We start from the raw sequence: 18,211 nt of genomic DNA on the forward strand, positions 1-18,211 counted from the left end.
ATACATAGATCTAATTAAAATGTATATACAATATAAGAAATAATATGTAGCAGTGCTTAAATGCATCAAAGTATTATCTACTTACATGTATCTATTTCAAACAAATCTCTGAGCGTTTCTCAATTCAATTCAATTCTTTATTCACTCAAGACCAGTTCACTGGTATTTGAGGTTCAAAATCAGTATATACAAATGTACACGAACACAGTCAAGGATCACATGTAAAGTAGGAGTAATAATGACGAAAAAAGGTTAAAATCACAATACAATAGGTTGTTAAAGTTGGTTTCTGGAAGAACAGACTTTGAAAATTTTCTTGATAAATATTGACAAGTTTTTTAGTTTTTCTACATTAAAAGTATTCATGAGCTCGTTAAATTTTATAATTTTTGGGTTTTTCTGCTTGATGAAGATATTTTTCTAAATTACTTTGTCAGTGGTAATTTCAGTTTATAATAGTTGTAACAGTTTAGTCGCTCTTGGTTTATAACAATAGTATTTCTTGTGTTGTGATTACGTATATTGATTACATAAAATGAAACGTAAACAAAAATATCAGGTTTGAAAATTTTGAATTTATTAAAGTCCAAAATTACAATTAAACAAACATATTTTTTTTAAAAAGAATTACAAAGTGAGAGTGCAAAATTATCATCAAACCTACATGTCTCATCTTTGACAATTCCTCCTCTTTTACATTAAAGGCCACCAATCAAATTAATAACCTTAAAATGGAACCGAAATTTGGGGAACGCTCCAAACACAAATTCTCAGAAAAGGATACAGGAGGTAATTTCCATAATAAATTTAAAGACAAACCAAACTAAGATCTGACCGTCAATCAGTTAAACGAAAATAAAGAAATGGCAACAAACAGCTAGGCTTTGTATGTTGTCCAATCCATTTGATTACTGCATGCATGAAATATGATAAAATTAAAATAAAATTAAAAATACAACGTGTGAAGTTTGACAACTCAAGCTCATCACCACCCCCACCACCCCAACCGATCATCACCCTTCATCACCCCCACCGCATACACCAGCACACGCTCCACAACCAATTCAACCCAAGTCTAACAATAAAACAATTTTATGTGCACACGGGATATATGAAATTACCGACGATCCAATGCAGAAACAATACGTACGTATGTGTTTTATAATCATAACCTTCCTAGAATAAGGCCATATACATATTCTTTATTGTTATACTTTCATGTTAAATACTGAAATCTGATTGGTTTAGACGCAGTTGGTAATCATTTTTATTATCCTCAGCCTTAGCAACACACTTGGCAACACAACGAATTGTTACATACGCATAAATTATGCGCGTACGGTTCGCCGTAGACTATATAAAAGCAGCAACATTTTCGTAAAAGTAAGACATTCAGTATAATAAAATAAATAGTGCCTGTTTTGGAGGATAACAGTTGAAATTGACACCCTTCGCTAACCATTGTCAACCTCCGCTTCGCGTCGGTTGACAAATGGTTTCCTTGGGATGTCATTTTCAACTGTTACCCTCCCAGACAGGCACTATTTGTATAATGCACCACGCCTATCGTTCAAGTAAATCGACTCCTGCATTGATATAAAATATCTATCAACCCACATTTTTCATGTATGACGTTATGATTGTTAATGCTGTTTTTACTTCCTCTATGTCGACGTTTTTTACGTACGTAACGCGACATAACAGCATATATATTTTAGTGTTAATGAAAAAAAATGTCATTTACATTGATATACCGGTATATTCTCATATTTTTAAAACAAAAAATACTGTCTTTTTTTTCTTTTTTAAGATTTCATACATATATAATGGAGCTTGCTAGTACCTCCCCACTTTCCAGTAAGATGAATAAAGAATTTATATATTAAGAATGTAAGATATTATATGCATTATATTGATATGTCAGATTGCATTGGTCTCATGTGCTTTAGTATAATCATATTTTCGGTAATTCTACTATGTTATTTTAAGAAATGTCTTTGAATTTTCCACGTCGTATTTCGATTATATACACATCGACTACTGTCTGTACAATTTGACTCAATAGTGACACTACCAAATTTGTATTTTATTCTGTGCATTAAGAATAAATAAAAAATAACATGTGAGCATATCATAATAATAAAAAAAGATAAAAATAAATAAATTTTAAAAAATATTCAAGTTTTAATCTTTATTTCTAAAGATAATATAAATCTAGCTTTTGTTTCCATGCTTTCGTCGTTGCGTTTTTATTTTGATCGGGTTCGGAATAATAAACAGGATGTTTTCGCTGTGCGCATTGGCCTACATCCGGGGAATTGATCCTACGCGCGAAATGGAGTGATGTAAACACAAGCACACGTTCAGGGTAAGTTTGATTTATTTCTCGCAATGTCGTTCGTTTTTGACAAACAAGTATCATTCATTTAACGTTAATGAACTCCAAAATCAAACAATCGCAAGTTAGAAATCTATCGTATGTTCGCCCAACCGAGGAACTGTGAAGGTTTGAAATCGACGAAAACTCGCGAGAGTTCCCCCATTTGTATTTCGGTTTTTCTGGGACAGATCGAAATTTAAAAGAACATGACTTAGATGATAGCTCATTTACTGAAGATGACAACCCGATTCAACATGTTGCACGTTGTTTCTAAAGTTATACTTCAATTGATTCCAAAATGATAATAATTAGATGTGAAACTTCCAATGAATCACTCGCTTCGATCTGTGACGTCATGGTGACCTAGATTTCTATAAACTGACATGGGTCACCAAATGTTTGTTTACATGTTCTGGGCTTTGCATTTATTTTAGGCATAACTTTTACAATAAACACTCAAAATTTTGTTTGCAAATTATTCTTAGGTATAATTGGGTCTGTATTGGTTTGTAATTTAGAACAGACTGAAGACGATGAACGATGAATGGTCGCACTTCATTGGCTAAAAGGGGGGGGGGGGGGAGGGGGTTTGATGCATAGGATTTACAGCATTTGTAAAACTTAGATTATTTAGAAGTGTTATATATAATAATTATTTTTCACTGTATTTGATAAAGCGTTCCATAGCTTTAAAATTTTGAATTGTAAAATGCAATGAATATGAATGAAGTTGAGATCATTCATGACAAAAAGTAGTAATCTTGAATATCGATAATGTTCACTTTAGATAAGTATTCTTTAACTACCATGTGTGTTGTCAAATTTCCAACTTTTGTATCTTTTTTTTTATTTATTCGCCTTTTTTTTATTAATTCACCCTTATTCTCTGCTTCGATAAGCATGGTGCTTTGTAACTAAATCACAAGACATATTGAAACAATAACAACACAGCCACAAAGATGTGAGGATTTGATCCTCTCCCATTTCTCCAAAAAAAAAAAAGTTTATAAATTTCCCTCAGCCAAAAGGAAAATATAAGAATACTATCCTAACTTGAAAAATTCATATGATAAACAGGCCTGGAATGATGTTTCAAAATCACATGGTCACCTGTAAAATTTTCACATTGGAATCTGTAAAAGTGTTTATTCAAAATTATTACCAAAAATGGTGCCTCAAAGACCAAAATCTATTATTTATAAAACCAGCATGTAGATATATTGCTGATTTCTGTCAGTGTTGTATTGTAAATCCAGATTTTGGATATTAAGACATAATATCTGTACAATAGATAGTGGTGCAAAAACTAAAACCGAATATTTACATCTGTCGTGAACTCGTTGTGTCCAGGAGTGCGTCCCTATTGTCGACCAATCAGAAGACGTGATCGGGTCACTCCCACCTATCTTATCTTAAGTTACCTTCTCATGTACATGTTTATCTATTTTGGATATTACTCCTTAATTATTGTACGCAGAAAGATAAAATACTGCTAGAAAGAGGAAAAAAATGTCATCAACTACTTGAAACTAGAAATTATAGCGAGTCCCGTGTCAAATGTGAGCAAATATTTTATCATAATTTCTTTCTTTTTTTGGGGGGGGGGGGGGTGGGTTGGGGGAAGGGGAGGGGTAGTTTGAGCATATGGTTATAATATTGTTACTGGTACGTACAAGAACATATAGTGGATAATTTGTGTTTGACAAATTATTTAATATTGTCATATATAATTATAGCTGCAGATCTGTAGCTCTCTTGTTGAAAAAATTCGGATAGACAAACCAGAGAGCTACAGTTCCAAGCGTTGTAAAAACCTCCGATTTACGCCGCCGTTTTTGTGTCGCTAGCTTCGGGAATTATATCCGACTTTAAAAGCATTCAACCGCCTAAAAAATTGGATTTATTAATTAAACATATAGTTTACCCTAACTCTGCTTTGTTTTCCTTTCAATGGTTCACAACGGCCATCCTTCGCCTTGGAATGTCATCGTTTTAAAAAACACGCCTTATGACAGCCATGTTTACCTAGTAGCGATCTCGGGTGCGTCGATTTACCCAAATGGACCCAAATGGCGATTAAAGTGGAAAACAATTATAATAAAATCCTTATTACTAATATTATCACTTGTTTTAGTCATTTCATGGGGTTGTTAGCCGTTATTAAGAAAAATAAAGACCCAAATGGCGATTCAAGCGGAAAACAATTATAATAAAATCCTCATAATTTAGGGAAATTTGGAAAAATAAAAGCCGAAGGTCCATAACAATAATTAAAATTATTTCAGTAACTGTTATATCTTTAAAAATTGTTTTTGAAAAATAAAGATGGAGCATTTTATCTCGATTTGTAAAAGTATATAATGTATGTAATTATATTCAAATAATATAAATATATATATATTATATAAAAATAAAACAACTTTTTAAAAATAATTTTCCCTAAATTATGAGGATTTTATTATAATTGTTTTCCGCTTGAATCGCCATTTGGGTCTTTATTTTTCTTAATAACGGCTAACAACCCCATGAAATGACTAAAACAAGTGATAATATTAGTAATAAGGATGTTATTATAATTGTTTTCCACTTTAATCGCCATTTGGGTTCATTTGGGTCCATTTGGGTAAATCGACGCACCCGAAATCTCGCTACTAGGTAAACATGGCTGTCATAAGGCGAGTTTTTTTTAAAACGATGACATTCCAAGGCGAAGGATGGCCGTTGTGAACCATTGAAAGGAAAACAAAGTTAGCAGAGTTAGGGTAAACTATATGTTTAATTGATAAATCCAATTTTTTAGGCAGTTGAATGCTTTTAAAGTCGGATATAATTCCCGAAGCGAGCGACACAAAAACGGTGGCGCAAATCGGAGGTTTTTACAACGCTTGGAACTGTAGCTCTCTGGTTTGTCTATCCGAATTTTTTCAACCAGAGAGCTACAGATCTGCAGCTAATATAATTAAAGAAGTATTTTATTCATTATATACATTAGTATGCAATGTAACAGTGATAGGTTAGAACAGCAGACAAAATAACAATGTAAGTTCTTTCTATTAGAGATCAAGGTACAGATGTAGCATTAGTATTTGTTTGTACATGTAGTCTTACTAAAAACTTTTTTAAACTAATCGATAAAAACATTGCAGAATGCAGAAGTGTGAGAAAAAAAATGTCATAGAAATGAAAAATGATAATGGATAATGAAAAGAAGGATAAAAAATGGCAAAAAGGACTAAATTATCATGTGTGTACATGTACTTTTAAGTAAAATATAGCACATAGTTTGTTACAATTCCACATTCTAAAATTTCTACTAGGAAATTATAATGCTGGGATATCTTGATGCTCCTCTTCTTAACACTGATTTTGTGGAAATAACAATATTTTACATTGTTTTAAAAAAAATTTTAATACTATTTTTTTTCTGGCATCAAATGCATGGTTTCAAATTTGGACCTTTAATATTTTTGCCAACAGCTGAAGAAATGGGGGAAAAAAGTCTTTCTGTGTCAATTATAATTAGTGCTATGGCGTTTGATTAAACTTTTAATTAGCCAATGAAATTATGTGATTAATTCACAGTTACAAACATTAATTGTGTACATGACATATCTGTTGAGTAATCCCCTTCATTCAAATTATTTTTAGACCCCTACTAAGCGCTAAAACTAAAACCAGGATAAGTCAATTAGAATTCAGATGATCCTTTAATTTCTTGATCCCCTTTTTTGGTTGGTATCGTTTTTATTCAGGGTTCCCTTTGTTACAGAACACCATGTTTTAATGTTTCTGGGATTTTTTTTTAACAGAGCTTAAAACATTGTAATTTGTTTTTATCTTGAATTTACAGACAATATTGAGACATATAATAAGTTTCTCTCATTTTGATCCAATCTATCATTCACTTACTGACTTATTTGAAATGTTGTTTTTATTTTGGTCTGAAATGCCTCAATCTGCAGTGATGTGATACTGCCTCTATATATAGTGCTGTAAGAAAGACTTAAAAATTACAGACAGTAGCTGGAAACAGTTCTGTTGATTAGATTGATGCTTTCCATCTAAATTTTGTTTATCCTTCAAAAGTCCCCACTGTATCAGTGTTGTTCATAGAACCATTTTAAGAAGGCTGTAGGCTTTCAGTAAGACATCACTATCTATTTTTCCATCAAAACAAGTTAAAAATGACACTGGTTTCAAAGTTAGTATAAAGTAGTAATTGCATAGTCTTAACCCAAAAGCCAGAAAAATCTTGTTGATTTCAAAGAGCCATGGCTGAATGGCCAGCAATGAAATTGACATGCCTTCATCACGATGGTGTTTGACACAAGTACCCAAAGTCCAAGTCCTTGTTAAAATGGTTCTAACAAGTCTTTTTGAATCTGTTGTTTCTTTTTTACAGAAATGCCTCTGGAGTGTTGCGGTAAAGACAGCATGCAGCTCCGCCGGAAACTGGGCGGTTCCTCGGCAACCGCCACAACCAGGATGAGAAAACGCCACGACCAGACTGAGGCTGCTACACCGCAGAGGACGGGGGTCACCACGCGGGTCAAGGTAAATAAAGGGTCACCACGCGGGTCAAGGTAAATAAAGGGTCACCATGAAGGTCAATGTAAAAAAGAGGGGGGAGGAAAGTTTGGAAATGGGCCCACCACTGGGAAAAAGGTTTAAGGAGGGAGGGACATATCCATAGCTTGTTACTGGGTCAAGTTAAGTAGGGGAGGGGTCAGGATTTGTTTGCTTGTTTTGTTATGATTAACATTTTTCATATTGGGACATTGGTTCAGAGTACATCAGCAAACCTCAAATAAAGAAAAGCAATATTTCCTTCTACATGTTTTTAATTATGCTTTAACTGCCTGTTATAGAAATTTTTGCCTTTGATTATTTTTCTGTAGGAATTGCAGCGTACCCCACCAAAGAAACAGAGGAAGGGCGGAGTGTGTCCAATCCCAAAGGACGACAAGTCTGACCAGCTTGGGGCGGGCTTCATAACTTCCACCCCTGAAGTCAGTAAAACAGGTACGATCCACTCCTCCAATCCACAGGATCATTCTTTTATCCATTATCTAAAAAAAAAAAAAAAATAGTTTCTTCAGACCCTATGAAGTGTTGACAAAAAAAATTTTTTGCAACTGCCACATTTGATTTACTTATGATTTCTTCTTTAATGCTTGTTTCCTGCAGCCATTCACAAAAAACCATTGAAAATTCACAAAGAAAATCCAGAGACTGGTTCCCCGCTCCGCGTACCCATGCTGGGAACCATCTTTTCCCCCGTGTACCACTGCTATGAAGGAGGTTAGTATGTTCCGTTATTTTGAAAGGAGAATGTTTTGACTAGTTTTCATAATGGAATTAAATAATGACAAATATCAATAAGAATATGTTCAAAAAAAGTTTATAAAAAAGAAAATATGCAATATTGTCCATAAATAATTGGAGTTCTTTGTTTCGTTGTTTTTAACACAGAGCATGAAGAGAGAGAGGGGATGGAGAGTATCGCCAAGTCTCTGGACTTTGGGGGCGTGACCCATTACCATGAGGGGGAGGAGTCAGACGGAGCCTCATCAAGTAAGGGTCAATGGTTATAGGTTTTATCAAGTAAAGTTCAAAGGTTATAGGTATAGATCATATCAAGTAAGGATCAAAGGTTATAGGTATAGGTCTTATCAAGTAAGGGTCAAAGGTTGTAGGTCCAATGAAGGGGCATTTGATTAAGCTTAATTTTTTTTGTCTACACTGATGTAAACATTTTGTATAATTGTATATCAAGTGCACTTAAATGGTGTAGTGTACAAGTGTAGAAGTTAAGATTAAAGCTTGCAGAAAAGGATGCTGTTATAACAGAGAATCTCATGTTCAGTGACAATCCTGGACTTTTTTGCGATAGAAATGCAATAAAATCAACACACATTTCAAATTTATGGGCTTTCTTGGTTGTATTAATTGATAAACACATCACATGTAAACTACGTTTGTATTATTGGAAAAACTTGTGACATTACAGCCAAAGAGAACCAAGAACCGCTGGAGATCCCGATAGAGGTGTGTCACACTGACCACCCCGCCTATAACGTCCCCGTGGAGATCTGCACCAATGAGAAACCAGCGCTGGAAGGCAACAACAACCACGTGGTGTGTGGGAAGTCGGAGACCATGGAGTGCGACGGACTCGGGGAGGAGGAGTATGGGATATACGAGGAGGAAGAGGAAGCCATAGCTGACGATTTTGATGCTGAACTTTTTGATCCGTAGGTCACCATTGTTCTGTTCTGAATGTTATGCATAATTTTGATTTGTAAAAATGTTAAAGTTCTTCTGAGTTTTGCTAATGCTTTGGGGAAAAAAATGGAATTAGAATAGTTTTTATTGAAGGAAAAAATTGGTTTTGTCTATTTGATATTTAAACTCGTTGAGTTGAGTATCACTTACAAAAGAATTAATTGATGGAGAAATTGTAATTGTGAAATGGATGAAAAAACGAGAAATGTGAACTTATTTTCTAAATTCTAAACAAATGTTGAATAAAAATGGTGCTGATTTTTTCAGATACCTTTTCATTAAAAACTTGCCCCCTTTGACGGAGGATCTAAGGGCACGTAACCCCGCTCTACCACTGAAAACTCGAAGCTCGCCAGAATTCTCCCTCGTCCTTGACCTGGTTAGTATGACATTGAAAGAGTAGGTCAGGTCAATGTTTGTACGGGCCAACATCATCTGTTGACAGGATCATGCACTTCTTTAATGTAAAGGGATCTGTTCTGTTAACTTTATGAAAATGTTCGAATTTTTTTTTTTGAATATTTTTTTGGATATTTTTGTTATTTCTTTTACAGAGACATTGTAACATAACTTCAACTTTTTTATATCAAAACTTTACAGAGCAGATTGTTACATCAATAATGACAGGGCAATGACATTCTACTATTTTCAATTTCTACTTTCTATGACAGGACGAGACTCTAGTGCATTGTAGCCTCACGGAGTTGGAGGATGCAGCATTTACCTTCCCCGTCTTGTTTGAAGATGTGACCTATAAGGTAATACTTTCTATGCAAATACTGTAAACCATTTTTATTATACCCCCGCAAACGAAGTTTAGGGGGGTATATTGGTGTCTGTCTGTCCGTCCGTCTGTCCGTCTGTCTGTCCGTCCGTCTGTCCGTCTGTCTGTAGACGCAACTTTGTCCCCCCTATAGAATTTTTTATTACTGCATGGAACAGTTTGAAAATTTGTACATATGTTGAACACCATATGAAGATGTGCACCTGCAATTTTTTTTAAGATCAGACAAGATTTAATGATTTTATGACAGTTTTCATTTTCCTTATTCTATATATTGTACACTAATGTTGAAAAGTAAGGGAGGTAATCCTTACAGATTTTATTAATTAATTAATAGAAAACACTCTAAAATATATTTATATAAATACATCCAGATGGAGTTTTTTGTCTTTATGTCTTAATTAATAAAAAAAAAATATTTTTTATAAGTATTCTATCAACTGACAATGCAAAGTTTTTGTTTGTCAATGATAAATTCTTAGGAGCTAATAAGAACATCAAAGACAAGTGTGGCTGAATTCATTTGTCCCAAGGGAGCCATTATCTGAGCCATGGTTCAGATGGAGCATGTGTTTAGGGGAAATTGATAATCTGTAAAATGGGTGATGGTTTTGGGGCTATTTTAAAACTGTTTCATGTAAACCAAAAGGTCTATCATTTTTTTTATTAATTATAATTATTAATAAAGAAGTTAAACTATTTTTAGAGGTTGTTTAAATTTATTTGTCAAGTAAATTGATGAAGTGACCCTATTGGGCATTAATTTAAATGAAATTCAAAATTACTGACATGATTGTAGTGTTTTGGCAATTTTAAAATTGTTTGTAATATTAAATTTTCTTTTTTACATATTTTTACATAGTATGGTAATTATGGTAATGTTTTGGGAGTTTATTAAATTTAACAAGTTCATCAAAGAAAATCATAGTCCTATGGGATCAATTTTCTGATATGGAGTTCCATTGTGCCATAGGAGAAAGTGAGGAAAATTTGAAACAACTAATTGCATCTGTCAAGACTCTTATTAGAAAGATATTGAAAGTTTTATCAACAGAAGAGCATTGCTCGGCTACCGGTATTTCTATTCACTGCAAAGGGAGGGGTTATTGTCATTTTGTTGGTTTTTCTTTAAATCAATTAAATTAAAAAAATATATCATCAAATACAAACATTTGTAAATGTATTACTGTTATAGATATGTATTTACAGTGAAATTCTAACAATTTTGATTTTAATTTTTCTTTGTTAACTAATTTTTTTTTTTTTACAATTCTAGAAATTTTTTTTTGTATGTGTTCCAAACCTTTATTATTCAATTCAATTATTTGTCCCATTTGAAATTAGCCTAGCGGGGGTATTAGTCCCATTAGGACAGTTCTAGTTTGCATGGGAGAAATTTTGCAAGGTTCGCAAGAGCATCATTGTCACGAATATATCAAATATCAAACTAGTCAAATGTCCAAATAGTTGTTTTAAAAACATGCGTCTGATTAAAGCTGGGTCGCAAACATAAGTCGTTGCAAACCAGTTTTTAGGAAGTAAATTAGGAAATAAACTTGTCACACATGAAAGTTGGTTATCAGTATAGAGTTTGTAAGGCCAAAAAAAAAAATATTCCTGTTTCCTGTCACTTGACCAAAAAAATTAGGGTAGGTAGGTAGGAAAAAAATTTTATTTTTAAAAAATATTTTATTTTTAAAAACTTGGAGCATGTGTGTAATAATGAGAGAGATGTATATTCCCAGTGTTCAGTATGAAAATATATGATTTAAAATTTCCAAAGGTCTTTGTATTGTTGATGCATGTAATGTATAGAAAACAACAGGCAAAGAAAAAAAATAGATTAATTTTTTAATTAAAAATAAAAACTAATATTATTTGCAAAATTTAATCTACGTGTATTGAATGTATTTATCCTTTTCTGGATAAATATTTTTGTATTGTAATAGCTTAATGTCAATATCAACATGATAAACTAAATCACTCTCTGTACTTCCATGTATTTGGGGTATTAGTCCAACCCTTTGACCCACTTAGTACCGTACGTTATGTAGAGGATCTGTTTAATTCTCAAGATAATATAGAAAGCAGTTTTATGATAATTTTAACATTTATTGCAGTTATTAATCAATAACAGGTTATTGACTAACTGTAATATCAGGATTTAAAGTAATAAACATTGTTTTTGTAATTTCCAATATACAGTATGTTGTTGCATCACCCGTATTTATAACCCCTGAAGGTAAGATAGTCGCAAGTTATTCACCACAAGGTATATTTATGCAGTAAAAATGTCTGTAGATTAATTTTCTATCATTCTTTCGCCAGTGAGGTTAATTTACACGATTATGAACTCAGAAGACTTGGTCATCTTCATGATCACAAAAAAACTTTTAGGGTCGGAGGGTAAAAGATAGGGTCGGTCGGGCGACAGGAAACAGGAATAATTTTTTTTTTGGCCTAATTATGTGTATGATGAAAGCATACACATAAACATCTATGTAACACAAAATATGAGGAATCTTTCTTCAAATTTATGTTTGTATTGCCAATGATAAAAGCACAGGACTTTTGCTTCACAGAGTGAAATATTGTATTTAATTAAGGAAAAAGTAATCATTCTTTTAATTTTATGATGTAATCATTCTTTTAATTTTATGATGTGATCAAATACGAAGGGATCAGACATATGAAAACTCAAAAGAATTTATGATAGTTTTGATCACATCTGACTGTATTTGATCACCTCATAATATTCAAAGAATGATTCCTTATCAGGTATATTAATATAATTTTTAGCAATTGTACTATTAGATATTCATTGAAAAAATCTATTGGACTACACATTACAAAACTGATTCTTAGCTTAATCGTAGACAAAAACACTGGAAAATGTAAATTTAGTTGAATATATACTCTAATGCATCAAGCACCAAAGTTATGATGAAGCGTGTTAATGTCCAAATCCACTGTTTCTCTATATGTTCCAACCTCAAATGTTAAGGACATTTTTCATCAGGCCCATTGAGTTTGAGACAATAGACTAAGACATTTTGAGTCAGGCCCATTGAGTTTAAGACAACAGAATAGGACTGTGTATGTATGGCAAGCTATAAAAATTTATTAATTGAATTCAGGTGTTTGTCCGAACTCGCCCCCATTTCCGGGAATTCCTGGAGACTGTGTCCGAGATGTTTGAGGTCATCCTGTTCACAGCGTCCAAGAAAGTCTACGCAGACAAACTGGTCAACATCCTGGACCCTCAGAAACAGCTCATCAAGTGAGTGTAGCTTTTATAGTGATTATAGCTCATTAAGTGAGTATAGCTCATCAAGTATAGTTCTTTAAGTGAGTGTAGCTTTTATAGTGATTATAGCTCATTAAGTGACTTTAGTTCATTAAGTGAATATAGTTCATTAAGTGAATATAGCTCGTTAAGTGAATATAGCTCATCAAATGAATATAGCTCATTAGATGAATATAGCTCTTCAAGTGAGTACAACTTATCAAGTGATTATAGCTCATCAAGTGACATAGTTCATCAAATTAGTATAGCTCATCAGCTCTTCAAATGAGTATAATTTAATTATGGTTGTAACGCGGCATTTGATTGGATAGAAAAATTTAGTTAAATTTGTATAACCTGGTTTGCACGTCACAAGACACGTCACAATGCACCAACGTACTAATTCACTTGACGTTACGTTTGAATTTTGAACAGAATTATATCATTTTTAAAAGTAAAACGGACTCAATTTGTACAGCAAATTCCAGAAAATAAAATTATAAGGAATGAACTCAATATCTACCCAAGTTATACTCGTATAACCTGGGTTGGAGCAATTTACGCTTTTTTATAATCCGCAGACATTGAGTTCATTTCTTAAATAACTTTTACATCAAGCATAGCCTATCAAGTCAGTATAGCTCATCAATTGAGTATAGCTCATTGAGAATAGCTTTTCCAGTGATAATAGCCCATCAGATCATCAAGTGATAATAGCTTATCAAACAAGTATAACTCCTGAAGCGAGTAAAACTCAACAAGTGAGTTTACCTCACAAAGTGATTATACCTTTGTAAAGCTTTATTAGTTATGATGTTGCCTCTTTCTAATATATTGATGAGGATTGGTTAATGCTTGTGAAGAAGCTATAGTTACATTCTCTTTGTTTGTGACAGGCCTCGGTCGTTCTGTGAACCTATCAGTCATTGTCTCTAAGATATATATATTCTATATTACTGTCTTCTTCTTTATGACAGTCATCGGTTGTTCCATGAGCACTGCGTCTATATCAATGGGAATTATATTCTATATTACTGTCTTCTTCTTTGTGACAGACATTGGCTGTTCTGTGAACACTGCCTCTAATATATTGTCTCTAATATTATGCTATCCTATATTATTGTCTTCTTTGTGACAGACATCGGCTGTTCCGTGAACACTGCGTCTGTATCAATGGGAACTACATCAAAGACCTGACTATCCTGGGTCGTGACCTTTCCAGGACCATCATAGTGGACAACTCCCCCCAGGCGTTTGGCTATCAGGTCAGTGGGCTATGTAATGTTAACTCCTGACTAAATCTGTGATAAATCAGGAGTCCAATTTTGTTTTACCTTACTGAAACAATGTAAACACTAAAAGGACAAAAATCATGACCATGTCTGCTTTTCAAGAAAGATAACTCTTTTAAACTACAAGTTTGAACTATATTAACCAACATAAAAAAAAAATTCAGCCTTGGATTTGATTTATTTTGTGTAGCAACATTCCCAAGTTTTCTTTTTGTGAGATTTTTTCCTGTTTTAATTTTAACAACCCAGATAGGTCCATTTTGTAGAATTATTATAGTTTCTTAATTTGATTTCAAAGGATTGATAATTTATCAGTTGATATGATTTTCTTTCTGTCTGTAGCTTGACAATGGGATTCCGATCGAGAGCTGGTTTGTGGACAAGAACGACCGGGAGCTCCTGAACCTGGTCCCATTCTTACAGAGTCTTGTACATAGGGTAAGGTTTTATAACATTACATATATACTATATATATTTACTACATAATCTTAGAGAGGGGGGGTCCATTTCTTCAGAGTTTTTTTGCATAGGGTAAGCGTGTTTTCCAACGGAAAAATCTGGTTATTGAAATGGTAAAAATGGTGAATGGGCGGGCGTGCGGCTGCCAAAATGGTACCCTCATTGTATGGATAAATCCTCCTACAGTTTTCAAGAATTGAAGAAAGGAAGTTGTTCTTTTGCACATCAATTGTACATATATCAGAGGTATGCATATTGCTAGGATTTTGATTTTTGATGATTTATGAAAAAAATACCAGCTTTTGAACTTAGTCATTTTTTGGCAAAATATTGCATGTAGGGTACTCCATTTCACAAGATACAGTAGGTAGTGTTTATCAGTTCAGGGTTGACATGGATTATGGATACAGTTCACATAAAAGAAAACCCGGTTTGCTGTCATATTGACAGCTTTTCACTTTTTATAACACATATGTTGTAGAGGAGGAGGGGGTGTGCACTTTCTTTTGAACTTTCAACTTTGTAGAGGATATGTTGTGTAGAAGGGCTTTGATGGGGTGGTGGGGGGAGGGGGGGGGGGGGGGTAATTGGCAAATCTGAATCATTTAATGATTTGGTCTGACAAAATAATTTTCTTCATCTGGAGAATTTTTAAAAAAATAATTTCCTATATTAAAATCAAATTTAGCTTGAAATTGGGTCAAAACAAATTCTCAATTTCTTTCTGAATTTGTTTGCTATTTTAATTGTGTTGACTTACTTATTACTGTTCATTCCTCGGGGAGCATAGGGCCATAATTTATAATGTTGTTAAGTCCATTACTAACATTCATGCAACTATCAATCTTCCATATTGTCTGCAGTTGTTGCTGCCTTATCTATTTTATCCTTTACAATGTTTCAGATTAAAGATTGTATCATTGTAACTTTCTGTGTTGTCATGTGAAGTGTTAGCCAGTTAAATACACGTGAAAAGCTTTTTTCATGGGGTACAGTGTTTGTTTTCTGTACTAGTATCAATATTTTACACGGCGTGCAATTTTTGCGGTTTCAGAATGAAGATGTCCGCCCTCACATCCACAGCCGATTCAAGCTCCACGAACTGATTCCTCCATGACAGGGTCAAGGTCGCGGCATCCAGTCTGAGTCAGCTAGGCGTTTTACTGACAAGGAGTTGTTCATGTCTCCCTTGGTTTTCTGTATGAAGTGGATTCATATTAATGGGTTGTCCTTTTGTTACTTTGTTATCATTAAAAGCGTGGAGTTTCATGAATTGGAATTCTGACATACGTATTGTGACATATTTTTAGAATGAGATAATTATATATATATATATTATATGTATAGATATATATGTTTGTATTTGCTGCAATAGGGCAGATTTTAGCAATACTTGTTTGTAAACTTAAAAATGCCATCCATTGATGTATAATTAGCTACTGTATTTAATTTCCAACATGTTAAAGAGGAAATGACTTTAGCATTGTTTGAAGTTGATCAAAACAGAGGCTGTGTTGGAATGGATCTATTTTTATTGCAAATTTAATGCATTTTAACGCTTTTTATTTTGTAAATTAACTTTAAAGGGAGAAAAATAGTTAAAAATTGCATTTAAGGTCGTGGGTGTATCTTTAAATGCATACTGTGCAATGTAATTTGATGTAAATCTCTTCAATGGCTTGGGGGAGGGGTCAAACTTGTACAAGAGCATAATACAGATAAAAATTAATGTACAATATAGATGAAAAGACTTAGAGAATTTTTGTGCAAATTTAGCCTACTTTCACTTTCAGTTAAGTTTTCAGCAAAGTGCTTGGTGACCTTTGATTTTTGACCCCTGTGGGAAAATGAAATAATGTTTTAGTGTTCTTTTGACAAAGAAGAAAGAGGAATTTAATTTGTAAAAAAAAAAAAGCATGTGCAATTATTTTATGCCATTTTATTATATATCAAAATGTTGGGTGTACTGAGATTGATTTTTGCTTAAGGAGCAGAACTTGTGTAAATTGTGGAAGTGTTAACAGATATTTATTGAAGGTTTATCAAGTCTTATTTTAAGAGTGTGGAATAATTCTTTGCATTTTGGATGAAATGTTTAAATTTTGTATAAATGCAAAAGTATATCATGAATTAAGACAGAAACAGGTTACAATTGTTCTGCTCTTAGGTTTGTATAATTTTAGAGGAGGCTCTCCCGCCCGAAGACAAGTTTTATTAATGTAATAAAAATGTTAAACCTGTGTATATTTCATCCCAGTTTTACTGTTGAATATTTATTTTTAATCAAAGTCATTCGATAAATAGGAAGGAATTTCAAAATTTTTAACTAGTAATTTTAACTCATTTGAAGTTTATTTTTTAAAATATTAAATCCATCATGTTTTTTTTTAGCTCTGGCCATTTTCATTATTATTTTTTTTCATTAAATCTTGGACAGCTATTTTGCTTTCTATTTGCAAGGCAGCAGTTCTTACATATATATACAAGATCCAGAAAAGTCAGTTTTAGAATTGTACACATTTGTTCGCCCCTTTCACTTTAAATAGATATTTTAGCATATTTGTATACAATCCATCATTTGTTTGAAGTCTACATGTATATAAACACATTGATAGCAAGGATATAAAAGAGGGAAAAGAAGTTCTATTAAAGACGATCTCAAACATTATTTAAAGGATCACCACTTATGAATTTATGATTATCACTGGAGACTTGAAAATATTGAGTTTTCCTTTACAAATTAGCATTTAACTACTTCATTTCTCTTTTGCTATGCTTGCTTGTAATGTTTAAGTTTTTGAGTCTATGTATCCAGAGCATTGTTAAACACCCTCAATTGTTTTGTTTTTTTACCACAAGTAAATTTATCAGCTGGATTAAATCTATGTGTCAACTTCTAAATTTTTGTACAATATGAACCACTATTTTACCAAGAAACGAACTTTTGTTGTTTTATAATGCCACGCTGTCTGCTAATCACTACAAAATAGGAAAACCACCTGATATTTCTTAATAAATCTAACAGCAAAATAACCAAAGATTTTTTTTATGGTTAAAAGTTGAGTTATTTATATACTTGGGTTGTGTGGAATGTCTTTTTCTCATTCATTTTTAACATGCATGAAAAAAACACCAATTTTTTATCCTACAATTTGTTTTAATTTGTGAAGGTGTTCTCTGTAAAAAAAAAAAAAACCCTACATGAATTGTTATTTATTATTAATGCTTCGACCTGATAGTATTTTAACTTCTACCATTAGAGCTCGATTTCAACTTTTTTTTGTTGAATTTTTTTTTCTTCTGCTGTTGACACGCTTCCCAGAGTTATCTTTCTTTGCAGCTACGATTGACAACTGTGGCGTGTATGTATATAAGATGTATATGGTTTATTCCTTAACTTTTTTTAAGTTGTTGATTTTCTTTTGTTGATTGTATATAGATTTATGGATTTTAGATTCCCACTGTATATATAACCGACATGTGTATATACATTACATTTTAGTACCTTCAATTTAATGGCTTACTTTTCATACAGTAATCATTTCTTGTATTCTTTTAGTCAATAAAATTTTGCTTTTTATTTGCAACTAGTATGGCTTCGAGTTATTTCTTTGATGTTTTTACGCTGCCAATAAACATTTTGTCACTTTTTCAAATTATTTTGAATTTTATTTTTATTTAAATATGTTTTATTTCACGATTTTCCAACATTACTAATATATTAT

General features: G+C 32.8%; 1 protein-coding gene across 1 annotated transcript; it reads left to right on the plus strand.

The window, feature by feature from the left end:
- Positions 1-2,245: 2,245 nt before the first annotated feature.
- LOC105331764 (CTD small phosphatase-like protein 2) lies at positions 2,246-15,748 on the plus strand. The gene is made up of 12 exons (XM_034462963.2): positions 2,246-2,368; positions 6,783-6,934; positions 7,279-7,402; positions 7,568-7,681; positions 7,853-7,954; positions 8,391-8,634; positions 8,933-9,044; positions 9,337-9,423; positions 12,587-12,729; positions 13,874-14,000; positions 14,370-14,465; positions 15,541-15,748. Exons 2-12 carry the CDS (start codon positions 6,785-6,787, stop codon positions 15,601-15,603), a joined length of 1,362 nt encoding a protein of 453 aa, XP_034318854.2. The 5' UTR covers positions 2,246-2,368; positions 6,783-6,784; the 3' UTR covers positions 15,604-15,748.
- Positions 15,749-18,211: the final 2,463 nt, after the last annotated feature.

This window comes from Magallana gigas, chromosome 1 (assembly GCF_963853765.1).
Source record: "Magallana gigas chromosome 1, xbMagGiga1.1, whole genome shotgun sequence".
In the NCBI taxonomy this organism is placed as follows: Eukaryota; Metazoa; Mollusca; class Bivalvia; order Ostreida; family Ostreidae; genus Magallana; species Magallana gigas.